The following is a 19789-nucleotide window of genomic DNA, read 5'->3' as shown; positions in this document are numbered from 1 at the left end:
GCAGGCAGGAGTTCAGTCATGCCCAGGAAAGCAGGGCTGCATCATGCATAGCAGTGACTTGGGAAGACAAGCACCACCACTCCAAACATCCCTCTCTTCCTTCCTCTCCCCCACTGTAGATGCTGAGTGTGACACCACATGGTCTGGGATATCCCTGGTTCAGCTGGGATCAGCTGTCCTGGCTGAGTCCCTTCCCAGCTCCCTGTGTCCCCCCAGCCCCCTCACTGGAAGGGCAGTACAAGAAGCAGAGCCCTTGACTCTGTGTAAGCCCTGCTCAGCAATCACAAAAACATCCTTGGATTATGAACCCTGTTTCCAGCACAAAGCCAAACCACCACCACACACCAGTTACCACAAAGAAAATTAACTCTACCCCAGCCAAACCCAAGGGGTGATTTACAGCCAGGGTAGTTCTCCCAAAAAAATGAGAAAAAGCTTTATTTTTTTTTTTTTTTTTCCCTGCTAGCATCCTATTTCCCATGCAGTGGCTGAGTGTGTATAGTGGAGCAGGAGAAATCAAACCCTGGCCACACAAAAACTCTGTGATTCCGCTCCCCAAGCGAGGAGTTTATATCTCTCAGGCATTATTTAAAAAAAAAAAAAAATCCACCTATTTTAGGTAATTAAATTCTTTATGTGTTCTCACTATTTGTATAAATGTTTCACCTATTTTTGCTTCCTACTGGGCTGTTTGGTTTAATGGTGTCTTAACACTGTGAGCTTCCCCTGTTGCCTCATTGTGCTTTAAAGATGACATCCTGAAAGGATATCCCAGAAGGACTGTGCTGTCTGTCCCGTCCCTTCCCTCCCGTGTTTCCCTCCTCCCCTGCAGTCTCGGAAAGAGAGGCAGGTGATGGGGGCTGAGCAGGGCATCGCACTCAGGGCTGCATGGGAGGAGGGATGACAGAGTGTTCTCCGAGTGTTCCTCCTGCATTGTGCCGTCTCCTTTGTCCGCTTCCCTCCCCTGTCATTATCTCTGCGTGTCTCCCGCTCTCTTTTCCCTGCCTTGCCTTTCTCACGCTGAACTCTGGTTCCCAGCCCCTCCTGCCCTCCCCACGGCAGCTGAAACACCGAGCAGTGGGAATGGCCAGAGCTCAGGATAGCGAACACCCAGGGTTGCTGACGCAGGGCTGGAGCAGTTCACAGCTCCAAGGGCTGTTCTGGTATTCAAATCTCGATTCGAGTGTGATCGAGCTTTGAAAACCTGGACCTTTACACAAAGGAGGATACAGGGAGAGCTGCCCGTGGCATCAGCGGATACTGACTTCAACAGTTCTGCTTGGGCATCCTGCTCTGCCTCCAGCTGAGACAACTGATGTTCTGCAGTAATCATGAGTACAAAACCTTCTCCAGAAACCTCTCTCTTCCTGAGAGCCTGGGAAACATCCGGCAGTACCATCAAAACATTGGGACTTGTTGAAGTAAGGAACTGTACATGTGAGAACACAGTGTAGATGTGAAGAAAGAAGGATGGAATTTTCCCTTTGCTGTTTGGAAATGGGACCTTTTGCAGCTCGTGGAGCTGGTAGTTTACTGTAGCAGAGACTCTCCATTTTGTGCCTGCCGTATTTCATAGAGGGTAGAAAATGTAGTCAGTTGGTTTGTCACAGAACAGGGTGTAGGGAACACCATCCTGCTTTCCCAAGGCTGTGCACAGACAGGGAACGTGTGAGATGTTGTCTGGAGCACTGGAAAGAGCGCCTTAATCTCCGGCCAGGTGCTGGGTGGTTTGGTGGCAGCGCCTGTGATGGGTGCTCTAAAACAGATGTTGCCCACTGGCACAGGTTGCCCAGAGAAGCTGTGGATTCTCCATCCCTGGAAGTTTTCAAGGCCAGGTTGGACAGGGCTTGGAACAACATGGGATAGTGGAAGATGTCCCTGCCCATGACAGGGGGTTGGAACTGCTTCATCTTTAAAGTCCCTTCCAACCCAAACCTTTCTGTGGTTCTGTGATGGATCTTTGTGCTCCTGTCCTAACTCTGTGTGCCATAAGAAGTTGATACAAAAGTTCTGAGAAAGAGCTTAGAAGACTGGATGGTCTTCATAAAATCACTTTTCTCTTACTGTGCATCTTATTTTGGAAGATCGCCTTTATTTCTTTTCATTTTCTATCAAAAGTCAGGATTAAAAAAAGCCCTTATACGGCTTTCTCTGCACTCATTTTCTGGCTCATGGATTGTGCTCTTTAACAGGCAATATTTAGAAGCTATTTAAAAGTGTTATGTCAGGAATGGGTTTGTTTTTTTTTTTTTTTTCCTAAAGTGTTGTATTTAAGTAAATTCCTTCCTTAAATAAATAAATAGCTACTGGGCTATCATCGTGTCCAAGGGTTTTCAAGAAAATTTACATTTTGAAAGACACTCTTGGAGGCTAACACGGCCATGCAATTACTGTATGTAAATCACTTCACTTGTTTCCTAATCTTGCTGAAGATGAAGTACAATTTTTGTGCGTGTGCCTCCCCCTCTCAAATTTCCTTAGACAATGAGGTTTTCTTGTCTTTTAATTGCTGACCATGATTTTTGTTCTGCCTGGACTGATTGTGTTTATTTTATGGAGGGGGACATTTAGCCTTGTGATAATTTTGGGATTGGGTTGGCTGTAGAAACCATTGGGGACAGATTGAAGTTGGATTCACAACTGATTGCGTCTCCCATCCCACAAATGAAGGAGCTGCTTTCTTAATTACAGCCTCATGCAAAGGCTGAGGAATATCCTCTTATTTCTGTGCCCCACACATTTCTCTGTTTTATCCATGCCTGCCAAATCCTGCTCAGCAGCTCCTGCCACATTTTTAATAAGTCTTCTGAGCTGGGCTTTTATTGCTGGTGGGTACCACCATGGACACCTGTCAGACAAAGATGGGGCAGTTCATGTCATTAGGAAGAAGCTCATTCACAGGCATTACATTAAGCTGTGTGCAACTGATGAGCAGTAATTTCTCTGATTGTTATTAGTTTCTTTTGTAGGAAGTTTTCCTCCAGGGAGTAATGCAGGGAATTGAGATGGCTGGGGAAAAAAAAAAAACAAACCTTTAATGGACGCATTTGTCCATCAGAGAATGCACTCTGTCAGGATTAAGTACACTTTGCAAATTGGTTTTGTTTGGGGAAGTAAAGGGGGAAAGAGTTGCAGCCCCAACATGACGAACCATTTGAGTGTTTTCAGAAAAAAATTATATTTTTTTTCTCTTCTGATGTGATTTCATTATTTAATAACCTGGTATTTCTCCCTGAAAGTGGAATGGGATGTAATTGAGGTAAAAAATCATGTGTGTGCCTGTAAATGTTGATCACGGAAATGCCATTAGCTACTTGGGCTTCAGCTACACTAACAGCTTAATTTTTGTTGCATGAAATATTTTGACTGTACCAAGCTTCTGCCTCCGGAATGGAAGTTTTCTGCGTCTTCTAGAATGTTGCATTAATTTTTAATATGAGTGGGAATCGTGCTCTTTAGCATCCCTATGTTTAAAAAAAATCAATTAATTATTGCTATAAATCTCAGTGATTATGCTGCAGTTGTGCTGCTGGGAAATTGGCCATTAACTACCAGGAAATCGCCGATCATCCCTTAGTTGGAATTCAGCTGTACCAACATGAGGCTTTTCCTTTTGGAAATTAACTATCAATGTGATGCATAATTGATAACCATTTATAATAATAACAATAATCTCCGTGAAATTGTCATCCTGGAGTGCAGAGGCTTTGTTAGAGCCTTTACCCCTCGCATGCTCAGCCTACTGCACTGGTTAACTGGGTTTTCTGGGAGGTTATTGGAGTGGTTTTAGCAGAGCCAGTGCTGGTGCAGAAGAATAAAATGCAAAGTGGAAATGCCTGACTGAGCTATGTGAGCCTGCAAGGGTGCTCCAGAGGATGGGTTAAGTGTTGCCATTTCTTCTCTGCATGAGGGGAAGCAAAACTCCAGGTCACAAAAGTCAACTTCTGGACATCAACCTGGGTTTTCTGGTGGGATGTCTTTTCTTGTGTCCTGCATTTTGCAAACCAGATGATTTTTTTGGTTTGTCACGAAAATTTTGTTTGCAAATGCTGCAGTGTGAAAATTTACCTGATGGAGAGGAGCTGTTTGGGAGTCAGTTTGAATGAATGGTGCCAAGCTTGTGGTTACTGCTGGTTTTTCAGAATTTTTTTCAATTTTTTTAAACCACTCAAGTGTATGTAGGCAGAGAGGTTGGGACATTGCATGGTGATACAGATGGCCAGTCAGGAGAGGGTTTCTTGCTGTGCTTGCACTCATTTCTGCCTCCCTCTACCCCTCCTCTCTGTGCAAAGCTTCTGAAAACGTGGTGGTACTTTTCTTTGCCTCTAGAAATCACAGATTACACTAATTCTATTCTTTTGGTGCCTTGCAGTGAGTGGTGGGTGGCTGAGGGGGGCAGAGGCCTCTTTCTTCAGCAGGATCCCTCTTTGGGAAGGTTTGTAGCTGCTCTCAGGGCCATCTGTCTTCTCCTTAAAATACAAAAGAAGATATTGAACCACCAGTCCCATAAAATATTAGTGCGTGTTATGTCGGGTTGTTGGAATTCAGTTGTCAGCATGAGGTCTCTTCTTCCATGTCTTGATTCATGAATGCTGTTGTGGAACTTGGTTTGGAAAACCTGGGTTTTACATCAAAAAATCGAACCTGGTAGAAGTAACCACAACGGCACATTCAGAGGCTGCAGCTGAGCTCAGGTCAGGGATTAAACAAACCTTTGGCTCTCTGTAGGAGCGAAATGTGTCAGACCAGAGAGCATCCATTAGGGATCTTCTCCTGTGCCACCAAAATGCAGACAGCCTTTAGCTGTTGTCTCTTTGGAGAGCATTTCTTGTCATGAAGACACACACATGGCTTCGTGGTTCATTTTATCTCACTGAAAATGAAATTTTCATTTTCATGAAATGGCATTGAAATGAAATGGCATTGAAAATGTGTGCACTAGAAACGGCACCCAAAGTTTAAGGTTGGCCCTTCAAGTATGAGGGCAAGGACAGGCTGTGGTGACAGCTGGAATATACATCAAGGTCTTCTAGTAAATTCAAGGTCCATTGATGACTTTTACAGGGCAAGGTTTAAATATGGAAGTGTTTTGTGTATGAAAGTACTGGCAGAGCAAGAACTACTTTCCGTGTTTTATATACTCTCTAAGAATCTTTCAGCGTCAGTGAGCCTTCAAAATGACCTCATGGATTTTATCCACTAGGAAGGGGTTTTGCAGTGGGAAATAAAACCAAGGAGCCCATGCAGTGCTTTGGCTGTTCTCACGTACAAGGCTGGTTTTCTGAATTGTAGGGAGGAGAGAGAGACTGATTTGTGGTGCCAGATGTGTGACTTGTGGGGTGAAAACTCAGAGCTGTCCTTTCCAAAACCTGCTCTGCTGTTGGGCACAGGCAGACCTCATCTTGCGTGCTGGAGATCCAGCACTGGTTTGGGCTGGAAGGGGCCTTAAAGCCCATCTTGGTCCATCCCTTGCCACGGGCAGGGACACCTTCCACTATCCCAGGTCTGGAGCCCCATCCACCCTGGCCTTGAGCTCTTCCAGGGATAGGAAGTCAACACATCTTACGAATCATCTCCTTTCTCTGCAGGATCCACAGTGGCGGTATGCACGCCGATTCCTGTGAGTTTTCCTAAGCTCCTGGGGGACTGCTGTGCTTTTCGAGTCAGAAAGTTGCAAAATCCCATCGAGAATGGCACTTGTGGATAAACACAAAGTCAAGCGGCAGCGACTGGACAGAATTTGTGAAGGTAAGAGTGTGCTTTCATTTTTCTGACAGGTGATTAGGGTAGGATATCTAATTTTTCCTTGTTTCTTTCAGTATTTAGACATAGAGAGATCCAAATCCAGGGCAGGATTCCCTGTCCTCTCTGTAGGCTCAAAATACATTCACACTGTTCTGATTACTCACTTGGAAGTCATGTGTAGTCCTGTGAATAAGACTTTTGTTTGATTACCAGGTCACCTCCTCTTATCCTGATGTCTACTAAAACGATTTGGTCGGTCCCATTTTAAAACATGTTTACTGTAAGAAAATGATGGAAAATTGAAGAGCTGTTACGGTTTTGAGCACATTGTTGTAACAGCTTTTATTTGGTCGGCGTGTGGGGGTCCGTTAGGTTTGCCGCAATTCTTTATTCATGGTGGTTACAGTGCCTCAGCACAGGTGACTTTTACCTTTGAGAGCGATCTTCCAGCAAAAAAAGTTTTTAGGAAACGTTTCCTATCGCAGCTTACATGGTGTAAGTTACTTATGACAGAAATCAAGTGATGGCAAACAAGCTCTGACTTCTTGGTGTGCACTCCAGTAATTCTCCAGTGCTCGTGCGAGTTCTGCCATCAGCAGCAAATGCAGAGCAGAGCGTTGTTTTAGGAGGAATACCTGCTCAGGAGTTCCGGTGTTCAGCTGCTCTTAAGGAGACGGATAGTGGCCTGCAGGGTAACAATTTGCAGTATTACTTGAATGCCAGTGAGGTGAAATACGATTTGGTGGTGGATGAAAGCTCAGAGCGCACAGGAGAATTGTGCTGCGCCTGTCTGAGCAAAGTGTGAGGAGCTTTGTGGAGTTTCAGTGTGAAATGCTGATCAGCAGGACAAGGGTGAACTTTGCCTTGACTTTTCTGTTGTATATTGCTTACTCTACGCTGCTGCTGTTTTAAACTCATCATAAGTTACTTGTCTCCTCTAATTTTGCTCTGGTAATTTTGGAAAAGAGGAGACAAAGCAGAGATGAGTTAGGAGGGAGTATCCACGGTATGCTGCAGTGTGGAGCTGCCTCTTTCTCCTAGTGAATGTCATAAACACTCAGGTGTAGCACACTATCTCATCTTCAAAACTTACTTTGAACTTGACTTAAAAGAGTTCTATCAGCTGAGCCTGGATTTTCAAAAGCTGCCTTCCTGGTTTGATGTTTACCATCAGATCTAGTTGCTGAGTGTACAAGAAATTCAAAAGGATCGTACAACAAACCTGCTAACGGAGCTTTAGATGTGATTGAAGTCTAGATTATTTTTCTCTGATATATTAGCTTTTTTTCTTCTTTCTTGGTCGAAAGATATTCTTTTCTAATCTGTAAATGTGCAGGAGACATAACTTTTTTTAAGTACATTTTGTCATTTACCACTGGGTTTGTAATTTGATGGAAATGATGGGAGACGCTGCTGTGTTGTATTCGGAGCAATGGACGAGTACTGGGTGTGAAAAGCATAGTAAAAATTTCCTTGAAAAATGCAAAAAGCTTTGGATTTGCCAAAATATTAGCTTTGTAGGACAGCTGAATACTCTACTGGCCTCTCTGATGGCTATTTTTTACTATGGGCTCCTAATCTTGGATTATAGCATAGAAAAGCACTAAAAGGGGCCATTCCAGCTGCTGTGAAAACACACTTTGAAAAAAAAGAAAGATAATTTTTCTTGGTTTTGTCTTGAAAGGTATATGGAATAATCAGTGAAAGATGATGAGAAATTAGGGAACTAGTTCAACAGATGGAGTCGTCTTTGCAAACAGAATTCTGTTCAGTGAGAAGAATCTATTGCTCCATCAAGCTTAGGGCAATGTGGTCCAAAATAGTTGCTTTTAATGATTTCCTGTTCTGTGGAAGCACTTAAGGAGCTTTTCCCTTTAAATGTGAATGGGGGACAAAGCTGCATTTACCTGATGAAAGACTAAATGTCTGGTAGCAGGGAGGTGGATTTCTGTGCTTTTCCTGAAGTTGCATATACCATCCCTTTTACTATTCCCCACACGAACCTAGAGTTTGCTAGGAATGGACTTTATTCCACGCAGCAGGATGGTGGCAGGTCTGGAGGTGAAATATCCTCGGGCTACATGTTGTAATCACTGTCCAAACTGCCAGACAGATTCTTCTTCCTGCAGTCTTACTGAAACCATAACCAGACACATGTTGGGGGAAATGCCTTACAAACTGTCAGGGCATTAAAAGAGTTTATTAGGGAGTTGCAGTGTTTGCATTACTCTGTTAAACGTACATCTGGCGTGGAAAAATAATCCAAGCCATACAAGGAGGTGGTATAGTTTAAAAAGCCAGTTCACAGCCTTTATAGCCAGGTTTATGAGTCTTCCAGAGAGAGGAGCTGTGCAGTCTCAGGGCACGGCTCAGCTTCACCAGCTCCTCTGGTTTTGGTTTTTTAAATATTTATTTATGACATCTTTGGATGACAGCGTTACTTTTTGCTCTGAGCAGGCTGGTTTGAAGATGTGAGCTTTTTGACCAGGTCACAGATTTTGATCTGCAGAGGAATGTGGGTGGGATAAAGGTCCAGACTTGAGGGGATAAAGGAATTTCAGGGCAGCAGCCTGCAGCGAAGACATTTTGAATAGTCTGTCAGCAATTAAGCGGGTTGGTGATGCCCCTCCGAATGAAGTTGGGCTGTGCTCACAGTGGTCTTGGCTTACCCATTTCTTTCCCTTCTGGTTGTCCCAGAGACTTTGGGTGCCTATTCTGTAATTGGATCCATATGGGTATCAGGGTGGACCCATTGAATGGCTGGGGCTTTTGCAAATAATATATGCAGAGTGGTTTACATAATTCCTGTTTGTCGAGTCATGTCTTATTCCATAGTGGGTCAAAGTATGCTTTAGAGGTGGAGCCGCTGGAGCTGTGTAGAGTCAGACTTGTCCAGCAGCCCCTCTTTTGGGTCCTGTTCCCATGAGCTTGTGATTTTGCCACATTTAAAATTCGTTAGAGCTGAAATTTTCCGTTCCATGACTGTTTTTTACCTCAGGGTGAATGAAAAAAAGAATGAGTTCCAGCAGAAATTCGCGGAGCCGCATCCGAGTGGGAGATGGAGAGGGAGGGATGTTGGCTTTGCTGTGTGTGAAACAAAGCCGAGGCACAGTCCTGCGGCCATGGATGTGGAGTTGCCAGACCTGCCTGCTCTGCCTGGGATAAAAAGGGCCTGAATTTTGCAGCCAAGTTGCTGTGTGTAGGAGTGGGCTCCTTCCCAAACCTGGTGCAGTTTCCAGCTTTTCAGAGAAACGGCAGCAAAAGCCCTCAGGGCAGAAGCTCACCTGCCTTTCATTTAGGAAATAACAACTGAGAGATGTAATTTTTTCTTTGCCACATGTGGCAGAACAAGGTGTCCAACAGTCCTTCCAAAAAACACCACACTCAGAAGACCATGGCACTCCTGGTACATGGCATCCATCCCTCCCACAGGACTCCAGTGATCCCACATGGCATTCCTGGGCTAGGAAATAACTTGCAGCATCATTTTTGCTGCTTGCTCAGCTGATCTTTATCCTGTGCTTCTGTCAATATGCTTAAACAAATACTAAACATCACCAGGAGCTAGTCAGGGAGTGAGAGCGGCCCTTCCACAGTTGCTGGTTGTGTCTCTGAAGGTGCTGTGGCACTGTGTCATTTCCCTGTTGGGTGTCAAAACTCAACAGGGACAAGGCAGCAGTGGTGGCACATCACGGATGCAGGATGGCAGCGTCTTGTCTGTGCCTAGAACATGGGTTTCCCAACACCACTGAATTCCTCTGTGATGATCCCAAGTGCTGCCTCTACTCCAGACCATTGCAGCTCTGCTAGCCTGTCTTCAACACCAGTGCCATGGGCTGGGAAAGCCTGGCTTTAGAGGTTATAGTTTGCACTAAGCATATATGAGTCAGTTAAGCTTTCAACACATGCTGCAAAAGTGGCAGCCCTGAGATGAGCAAGAAGCAAAGTGAAAAAATAATTGCAAAGCCAAGTGAGCCCTGGACATTTTCTGACAGTTTTTGCTCCAGGATTTGTCATTATCCAGTGGGAAATCAATGTCTTTACGTGTCAGTTTGTGCCACCAAAGTTGTCTGTACTTTGCAAAATAGAACTGTTTGCAGGGCAAACAAGCCATCCGTACTCTTTGTTTTCTTTCAGACCCTTTGATATGTCTGATGGCTTATAAATGCCAGCACAGTCACATAATACTTCTCAGTGCTTAATGCACGAGTCTCTGGCTTTTTGACTTACTGCCTCGCATTCTGAGTGGCACCCTGTTGTCCTCTTTGGCTGAGGCTTCTGTGGTCACACTTCCTGTGGGAATTCCTCATGGATTTACCTTCCAGCCACTGTAGTATCTGTGTGTGGCCGTGGCTCCCCACAAATCCTTGTTTCTCAGTGGGAATGTGACCTCGCCGTGGTTCCTGAGGTCTCTTGGGTGGGTCTGAGTCCTTGATGCAATAATTTGTTTTGGAAACCTTAAATAGGCACGTTCCCTTGACACACTGTCCAGCTGGGATCATGGAATTACTGGGTGGATGAAGGGGCTGCCCAGGAAGCCTGGAGTCCTCATCCCTGCAGGTGTCCAAGGAATGACTGGACTGGTGGCTGGTGACAAGGCAGGGATTGGCCACAGCTTCGACTCGTGGTCTCACAGGTCTTTTCCAACCTCACGGATTCTGTGAAATGGAGGAGGGAATTTGGATGTTTTCAGCATCACCGAAGTTGTCTCTGCTTTGGCTGCATTAGGCTGGTTAAACCATTTCAAGGGTGGAGAGAAATTTTGCATTCCACTCTTCCCGCTGTGACAGAAGTCAGTGCGGATCATGTCCAGTGACATTTGAATAAATACACTATGTAATGGTACCTACCTGGATCTATGGCAGGAGTGCTTTTTGCCTCTTTATTTCAGCTTATCCTCCACAGAAGTGGACTTAAGAATCACAACGTCAATTATTTCTTACTGTGCGCCTTCTTGTTGTTAAAAAAAACCCCACACCAACCCTCAACAAAAGCACCCCTGAAGAACTGTGATGTTTCTGGCTTTTCGGGAGTATTTAAACAGTGTGTACCTGAGGTCTGGGCTCACACACCACTAACAGCAGGCTATGGAGTAGGTTCTCATTCAATGCTAAAAAATAGAGGAACCTTGCTCCTGGAACCAAAAAGGAAAATACACAATAAAGCTACAACCCTGGAAAGTGGCTGCCTCTAATTCTTGCTGCTCTGTATAATGTAACAGTAGCCAAAATAAGTACATTTGATATTTGGGTGGAGAAACTTTCTTCCATTCTTGCAAATTTGCACACCAAGTAGCATCTGATAATACTTATTTTTACTGCTTAGAAATAGAATCTTATTATCTCAGGAAATCCTTATCACCACTAGGCATTTGATGAGAAACAATGAGTTAAAGATGATATCAAGCATGGAAGAAACCACTTGTCCTGAGTAAAAGTGACTTATTTAGAATAGATGTAGACCTTTTTTATCTAGTGGATTTGAGTTTCTTTGTTCTGTGAATATAAAACACAGTACAAGGATTTCCCCCCCCCCTACAATAAAGCTTTTTGTACTTCTTTTTTTTAAGTTTCCACCTCAAAGCACATAAACTATCAGGCTTTTAAGGAAGGGTTGCTTACCACATTTAGCCTAGAGAAAAAGCAGTTTTAGCTTGTCAGATCTTCTGCCATTGCACCCTGTGCTGATTTATGCAAACTGAAGACCTGTCTGGCTGCTCCTGATGTTTTGCTTTTCCAAAATTAAGTCTTTGGCTTTTATGGAGGTTTCGGAAAATCACTTCAAATTCATACAAAAGCTGGATTACACCTTTTTACCAGTGAGAAGTAGTGCTCTTAATTATCCCTTCTTCTCTGATAGAAGCATGGCATATTTGGGAATTACTTGTCATTAATAGGTTTTGTTAAAATTTTAAGATTTTTTTTTAAAAATTGCACAGTGTCCTGTGGGTGAAGAAACTTCGAGCAACCTTAGTGTGTTTACAAATATTACTCAAGCTTATTGACCTTATTCCATGGTTTTCAACCCTTTTGATGTGCTGAATCAAGAACTCCCTGTGCTTGTATGAGTCCTTCTTGTGCTTTGGGATGGAGCTCGTGTCCAGGGCTGTGCTGTTGTCCTTGCATGGGCGCACAGTCTGCTCCAGTAGCTTCCAGTCAGTCCTGTGTGGATGTTTTTGCTGCACATTCCCTCCTGTGCTGTTCCATAGGGGAACGCGCATGACAAGATGTAGGACTCGAGCCAGATACGAAGCCAACCTGACAAGATGCCCCAGGCATCCAGGCAAGAGTAAGACACATTTAGATAAGGTTACAGACAAAAATTCCATTAATTTGGTGTGCATCATAGTAGATGTTGCAGGAGGGGGAGTTCCCCTTTCCCTGGGCTTGAGAGCCATATGCACCAGAACAGGAAAAAATACTTCTGTTGTGTTCTCCTTGTGTTTAAACCCACGTTGATGGGAACTTAATACGTGTCTGACTCTTAATTCTGCCTTGTGTTTTTCCATTTTCCCCAGCCTCCAGACAAGGTTCCGTGTAACGCGCTTTACAACTTCGTGCCGTTAATTAAGAAACAATTACAGCTGATGACTTCAATACCATCAACTTAATTTCCATCCTTACCACATTTCCCGTTTAAATTAACTGGTTTAGGGATTAACAAGTTATCATCATATCTGGGGTTTGTTGCTTTGGTTTTTTTTTTTTTCTCCTTACTCTAAATCCTCCCCCGCCTTTATAAAGATTACTCGGAAAAGTGATAATATTCCCAGAATATTCACTGGGAAGGGGTTGTTGGAGCAGGGCCTCAGGGCAGCCCTGGCGCCTCCTCCCAAGCTCTGGAATGCTGCAGAAGCTGCCTCCAGCATCCAGGGGGTGGAAGCTGGCTGCTTCCAAATATGTGAAATGATGAGAAATGAGCAGTCCTTGGGGACAGATGAAAACAGGATGGGGTTTCTTTCAAAATACCAGAAAAAACCTTATATCTGACTCCTAAATGACACCATTTCAGGGACTGATGGTGTTTGGATCCAGACCAGACTTTTCAAATATAGCCTGATTTCCTGAATATTTGCTGGTAAATATTTTGACAGGAGTAGGACATCTGGCTGTACTAAAATAAAGCTGCAGGGAAACACATTACACAACTTTTCTTTTATATTTTTTTGCTCTCCACAAACAGATGTAATGGATCGAAGTGCCAAAACAGTGAAGGTTTTCATTAGGGAGCTTTCTTCAAAGAGCAAGTTTTGAGTTGGTTTTGCATATCTTAAAATTGAAGAACATTGATCATTTCTTAGTGACACTTTTATACAACCCATTAGCTTAACACTATTAATTTGTTTTTTCTTCCTTTTTTTAGATTATCTTTTTAAATTTTATTTAAAACAAAACACTCTGCTGCCATCTAGCACCTCAAGACTTAGTAGTAAACAGGTTAAGTGCACAAAATAGCCTTAATATAGATTGACACCCATTTTGGAGAAATGTGTTGCTGCTGATGATGATACAGATATTTGATTGACTCAGCAAATGAACATGAGCAAGGATGGTGAGGGAACACAGTAAGATATAGCTCCATTTTGATGTTTTGCAATACAACAGTACAGAAGTGCAGTCTTCTAAAACAGCAAGACATAATTTTTTTTTTTTTTTTTTTAGCTAAAGTAGTATTTCCTCATGGTTTTTGGTTTTTTATCTGTGATGGGTGTGAAAGGGAAGTACACCTTTTGAGCTCTTGGCATCATCGGGGAAGTAAGGCAGAGAGACACCCTGAACCCCAGCCTGTTTATCTCCCCAGGCCCGTGTTACAGTGTAGTAATTAATTATTTTCTATGCAAAGCCCAGGCATGCATGGCAGAGTTCAGATTTACAATATACATTCATTTAACAGTGGATTTCTCTACTGCTTTCTGGGACAGATATAATTCCCATGCTTTTCATTACACACGCTGTTCAAATCTTGATCCTGAATTCTTATTAAAAATGATGAGATTTGACCTCAAAGTCTAATACCCAGTTTTGGAGACAAGGTGCTTGATGTGATTTCTAGAGGATTATTTTTAAGAGCATTCATAGATTAGATCTTTGCGAATGGTTGAGGGATGTGCCCAATGAACCTTGTCTGCTGCTTTTCACCCGCCGTTCAGCATCCAGATTGATTTTTATTTTGCAGTCCTTGAGACTGTGTAACTGTGTGCTGTAAGGATACATCTGATATTTTTATTATCCCTTTGTTGATGCAGGAATGTGACAGTGCTGTTTCTGCCAACTTTTATTGGAGTTTCCCCATACTTAAAGGCAAAATGGTTTCTGATTGAAGTTTAAAGAGCTTGTAAGGTTCATTCCAATGGCTCAAAGTGTGTTTTACAGCTGCACTTCCCCTTTTTAGCTGCAAGTGTGGTTTAGATGATTGCTGCCTTCCTGCATTTGTTACCTGCAGTTTGATTTTCTTCCTGGATGGCAAATGATGGAATGGCTGGGCTTAGAAGGGTTCTTAAAAGACCATCCAGTTCCACCCCCTGCCATGGGCAGGGGCACCTCCCACTATCCCAGGTTGCTCCAAGCCCTGTCCAGCCTGGCCCTGAACACTTCCAGGGATGGGATATCTACAGTTTCTCAGGGCAGCCTCCAAGGCTTTGCTGCGGGAGGAGGATAACATGAGGTTATAAGTTACCACATGCATACTGGGGTACTTCTGGCATATACCTCATTCTGAAATAAATAGAAGATAATTCATGGGATCACAAAATGTCCTGAGCTGGAAGGGACCCACAGGCATCACTGAGTCCAGCTCCTGTCCCTGCACAGACCCCCTAACTAACCCATCCTGTGCATCCCTGAGAGCGGTGTCCAAACATTCCCGGAGCTCCGGCAGCCTCGGGGCCATACCCATTCCCTGTTCAGTGCCCACCACCCTCTGGGAAAGAACCTTTTCCTGATACCCAACCTAAACCTCCCCTGACACAGCTCCAGCCATTCCCTCTTACCATGGGGAAAATTGGGGTAAGGCACCCATCTGTGAAAGGGGATATCCAGATGGAGAGTTGTTGTGTGGCAGTGACTGTGGAGGCATGGCTGGCTGGCCATGAGGGTGGGAAGGAGCACATCTCCCACATCCAACCCCTTCCATCCAGAGATCAGCACAAAACAGCAGTGGAGAGGCAGCTCCACAGGGATAAAGGGCGAGGTCACTCATTTCTTCTCATGAAATGCTTCCGTGCACCTTCTCAGCGCGACGCTGACTGGTGGGAGTGGAAAAGGCCTCGCATCCTCTCTCCTCACATTGGCTCGTGGGGTTTGGGGGGAATTCCTGGGGAATGATTCAGAAGGGCACTGCAACACGGTGTCAGCAGCTTGGAGAGGAAACGTCTGCTGGCTTTGGCAAGGGAGGCTCTTTGCTGTGCGTTTCTTGGGGTCCCCAAAGGTTTGTTGACCTTTTATTTTACGGTGTGCCTGGGCCCAGCCATATGTCACCGATGGGAACGGCCACCGAACCCAGTCACTGGTCCCAGTTTGTGCGTCACATTTCAGGGCAGCGTGCGCTCCTGCATTCCTGGAGCTCATCACTCCAGTGGTTATGGCACATTCTATCCCAGCACCGAGGGATTCGGTTACGAACGGACACAAGCTTTTGGGGTTTTTTTGCTTTAAAGTCATCAAAATGCAGAGTTCCGTGAGGCAATGATTGTTTAATAACCGGCTGATCTTCGGAGTGTTTTGTTGTAAGGCACCAAGTTGGTGTTTGTGAGCGTTTTGTTGGAGTTACAAAGCATCGATGCTTTTGGTTTGGAAATTGGTAAAAGCATGTGGCAGGGCTTCAAGCGCTGAGTGCTTTCAGATGCTGTGCTGCTCCTTTGATTATTGAAAATGATTCCAGCACAATCCTGCTAATTTTCTCTTTGTGCTCCCTTAATTTCAGGAGACTGTTAAAAAGTCCATCTAGGCAGAGTGCTTATTGCCACCGTGAGGGAGATTTTGCAGAGCCAAATTTTAGCAAATGCAGTAGTTTCAAAGGATTTGGAACGTTTTCTTGCTGCTTTTCCTCTCCCATTTTTCTTTTTAATTTTGTTTCTTTTCGGCTGGTGTGCATGCGTGTGTGTGTGTGTGCATTACTCATACTGCATCCCATTCCTTTTCTTCTCCCTAGCATCCGTGGTACACCACAGAACAGAGCAGCTCATTTCTGCTTCCCTGGCATCCTGCAAGCTGAACATGGGAGGAGGATGTTCAGGAGAGGCTTCCCGAGCTCTGGGGGTCATTAGGCACAATCACACGCAGTCCTTGAAAGCCCAGGCAGGGAGGGCAGGAGCATTTATCCTCCCAGAAGCTTTGTACGTTGTCACCTGAAAACATATGACAAACACTGATTAATCTTAACACCATCCGAGTGTGAGAGGTGTGTATTATTATATCCCTCTTGATGGAAGGGGAATCAGCAAGTAAGAAATTAAGCAATTTACTCTCTGACAGTGGCAGAGCGAGGTATAAAGGCTCTGGTGTCCTTGTACCTGCTCTCTCCATTAACAAGAGATGTATTTGTTCTCCAGAGGGTTTTTCAGTACCAGGGGTAGGATTCCTTTGCCTTTGAAAAGGAAATAGCCTTTCCCAGACTGCTGCATCTTACAGTTTTTGCCAGAAATTACATTTGGCACATTGTTTCTGTTCCATTCTCTCCCAGAAGAAAATAATTGGGGAGAAAACATCAACATCTTAATCTACATTAAAAATACTTCCCCCAATATAAGCAGGATATGAATTTATAGTTGAAACATATTTTACAATAATAAGAAGCAAAACTAATCCCAATCTGTTTTATTTTGCTGCACGGAATAATTTTTCCAGCAACGTGCTTTCAGAATACGTAATGAAATGTTTTATATCAATATGAATGAAATTTTGCAGCCAGCCTCTCCTGAGTCAGTGCTGCAGGCTCCAAAAAATGTTGTTTACACAGTTGTGTTGCAGATTTAGCATGCTGATTTCCTACCCTGAGTTTTATGTGTAAAACACTTCCTTCATGGGAAGAGAACAGCACTTTGTAGCATTGCTTGTTTCACATGCACTGCAAGAGGGTTCCAGGCTCAGATTTCTTGCCATCAGTTTTAAATGCAGTGTCTCAACAATGGGCCCACCTTTCTTCTACTCTGTCATCACCTTTTTTTCAGAGCAGACTTCTGTGGTCATTGTATCGTACCCAAATATTGTGGCCAAATTTGCCATGTATGACATCAATGCTAAAGAAAAAATCAGGGTATTAAGATTAAGTCAAAACTCTCAATTTTTCACGTGATCTGAAATACCAGGGCATTTAATCTCTTGATCAGCTTGCCTTTTTTTTTTTTTTTTTTTTTTTTTTTTTTTCTCCCTTTCAAAAATACCTCTAGAATTAGAAGATAAAGGGAGAATAAATTTTCTGCCCGTTCCACAGTCCTTGTCTCCCCCTCATATCAAGGATGTGGGTGCTGGTACCTCCTGCACTCCCAAAAACCACAAAGGGATCAGTTACATCAAGTTGGGCCCCAGGACTTCTGTATCTTCTCCTGGCCATCCTGCTTGGGTCTGGATTCAGAAATAGGAACAGAATCATTTAATAGAATTTCATAGAATTGCCGAATGGTTTGGGTTAGACGGGACCTTAAAGCTCATTTAGTTCCACCCCTTCCAAGGGCAGGGACACTTTCCACTCTCCCAGGCTGCTCCAAGCCCTGTCCAACGTGGCCTTGGGCACTTCTAGGGGCAGCCACAGCTTCTCTGGGCACCCTGTGCTAGGGTCTCCCCACCCTCAGGGAACAATTCCTTTCCAAAATCCCATCTATCCCTGCCCTCTGCCAGTGGGAAGCCATTCCCTCTTGTCCTATCACGCCCTTCTAAAAATCCCTTTCCAGCTCTCCTTAGAGGATCTCTGAAAGGCTGTGGTAAGATCATCTCAGCCTCTCCAGGGTGAACAAGTCCCATTCTCTCAGCATTTCCCCATAGCAGAGGTGCTTCAGCCCTCAAATCATCTTTGTGGCCTCCTCTAGACTCGCTTCAACAGCTCCATGTCCTTCTTATGTTTCATTCCCCAGAGCTGGACACAGCACTGCAGGTGGGGTCTCACCAGTGGAGTAGAGGGGGACAATCACCTCACTTGCACCGCTGCCCCTGCTGCTTGAATTTGCAAGGGGGTTGTTTCTAAGACTGTAAAAAACAAGAAAAGGCAAGACCCTTCTTGCCCATCCGTAAATATTTCATTCCGATCATTTCTTATTCATTTTGTGGTTCTCTGGGGGTGTAACATTTCCTTCGCTGCCATGGTGGCACACAAGGCAGCCCAGCCCCGTCTTCCCCACTGGATACAGCTCTTGGTCAACAAAAACTGGGGCCAGCAGAGCCCTCCAAAGAGGACGTCTGGCCCTTGGCTGCAGGGAAATCGGCAAATCCTGCAGCCCCCAGTCCTGCAGGCATTTGCCTCTGCTTGGCTTGGAGCACAGGAATAATCTGTTGGTTCCATTGAGGTCAGCACATAGGGGATAACCCATCCATATGCATGAGTGTTCCAGCGGCAGGTCCTCAGGATTTCCTGGCCCCTGTGAAGAGCTGGAAGAGGAGCACATCTCCTGCCCAAGGCTGCAAGGGCAGGCTGATGGCAGGGTGGTTTTTGGAGTCCAGATGAGCTCCTGTGCGTGGGATGGAGGGAGTTTGGAGGTGGCTCTCTGGGTGCTGCTGTCGCCTATGGCATGCACTGGGCAGGGCACTGCCCCCAGTCGCAGATGGTGTGTGTTTGGGTGGAGGTTTCCATTGTGTGTCCGCCACTCGCCCCAAGGGCTTGTTAAAGCCCTTGGTTTTTTTCAGAGGTAGTGAATGCTTCAAGCTCCCTTCTGTCTTCCCTTGCAGTTGTTGAAAATCAGCATTTTTGAAATTTCATTCCTCAATGGCATGGTTTTTTCCATTGTTAGCCATGGCTTAACATGGTGGCTGTTTGTCAGGAATTTCTTTGAAGACAGTGGTGGAAGATGCTCTTGATCTATAGACCAGGATTTTATTATTTTGTCATATACATTTTTGGTAGTTTTCCTCTGTGCTTCAGAACAAATGGCACCAATCTCACTGTATCCAGTTGGGAATGCATTTTATTCTTTGGCAAAATGTTGTTGTAATAAAACATTTTTGTTGGTTAAAATGCTCTCTGCTTTATTTGTAAGCCACAAATGCGCCTTCCCATCCTGACGCTCACAAAAGAAGAAATTTTCCAGTGTGCCTGAAGTTTGTTAGTTAATTCAGTATAATGCCAATCAGATATTCTCTGAGAACTGCATAAATAATATTTTGGGCCCCATATTTTGCATGACTGTTTAATATCCAGCATAATTTTCATGATCATGATTCTTGAGGATGGAACTGGAGGAGAGAATGTTTGAAGAGGATTTGTAATATTTACTGCAATAAAGAAATTTAAGGATTATTCAAAGATCCTGTCAGTATTTGGGTCAGAAATACAGCCCAGAGGTATTAGGATGATAGGCAAGTATAAGCATTAGACTGTATTAGTGATTTAGGTATCATAATAGCACAATAGTCCATCATGCGATGGCTTGTGCACTAAACATTTATTGTGGATTAGCCAGAGAAAATGCTCAAGCTGTCTTGCAAACAGTCAGGGCAGGTGACTGTTCCTCCTTTCAGTGGGTCTGTCCTGGAAGGAGGTGTATTGGAGGGGAAGAAATCTCTGATTGTAGCTGGGAAAGGCAAAATTGTTTCCATCTGAGTTTTTTTAATTCAAAAAATAAAATGTTGCCTCTGTAGCAGTGGTCAGCAAAATAAGGAGCAGTTGAGCTATTCCTTCTTTGAAAATGAGTATTTGAGCATGAGCAGCCTGTCATAATTTGGGTTATGTGTTTTGGGGAGCCATTTTAATGTCTCCTCTGAAAACAATGACTCTATATGGAAATTTTTATTACATTCCCAAATAACAATTTTCTGTGCTGTGATTCCATCTAAATCCTTTTGCCTGCTCTAAGTGTAAAAAAAGCTTAATCCACATGAATGTTGAAATACTGCTCAGT

General features: G+C 44.1%; 1 protein-coding gene across 1 annotated transcript in view; it reads left to right on the top strand.

The window, feature by feature from the left end:
• CTBP2 (C-terminal binding protein 2) overlaps positions 1–19789 on the top strand; it is a 133861-nt gene that overhangs the window by 70218 nt on the left and 43854 nt on the right. The window contains exon 2 of the mRNA XM_040072195.2: positions 5589–5748. Coding sequence (XP_039928129.1) covers positions 5691–5748 — 58 coding nt within the window. The 5' untranslated portion in view covers positions 5589–5690. The remainder of the gene's footprint in view (positions 1–5588; positions 5749–19789) is intronic.

This window comes from Hirundo rustica, chromosome 8 (assembly GCF_015227805.2).
Source record: "Hirundo rustica isolate bHirRus1 chromosome 8, bHirRus1.pri.v3, whole genome shotgun sequence".
Lineage (NCBI taxonomy): Eukaryota > Metazoa > Chordata > Aves > Passeriformes > Hirundinidae > Hirundo > Hirundo rustica.
The sequence above is the reverse complement of the archived record's forward strand: the minus strand, read 5'-3'. Positions and strand labels throughout refer to the sequence as shown.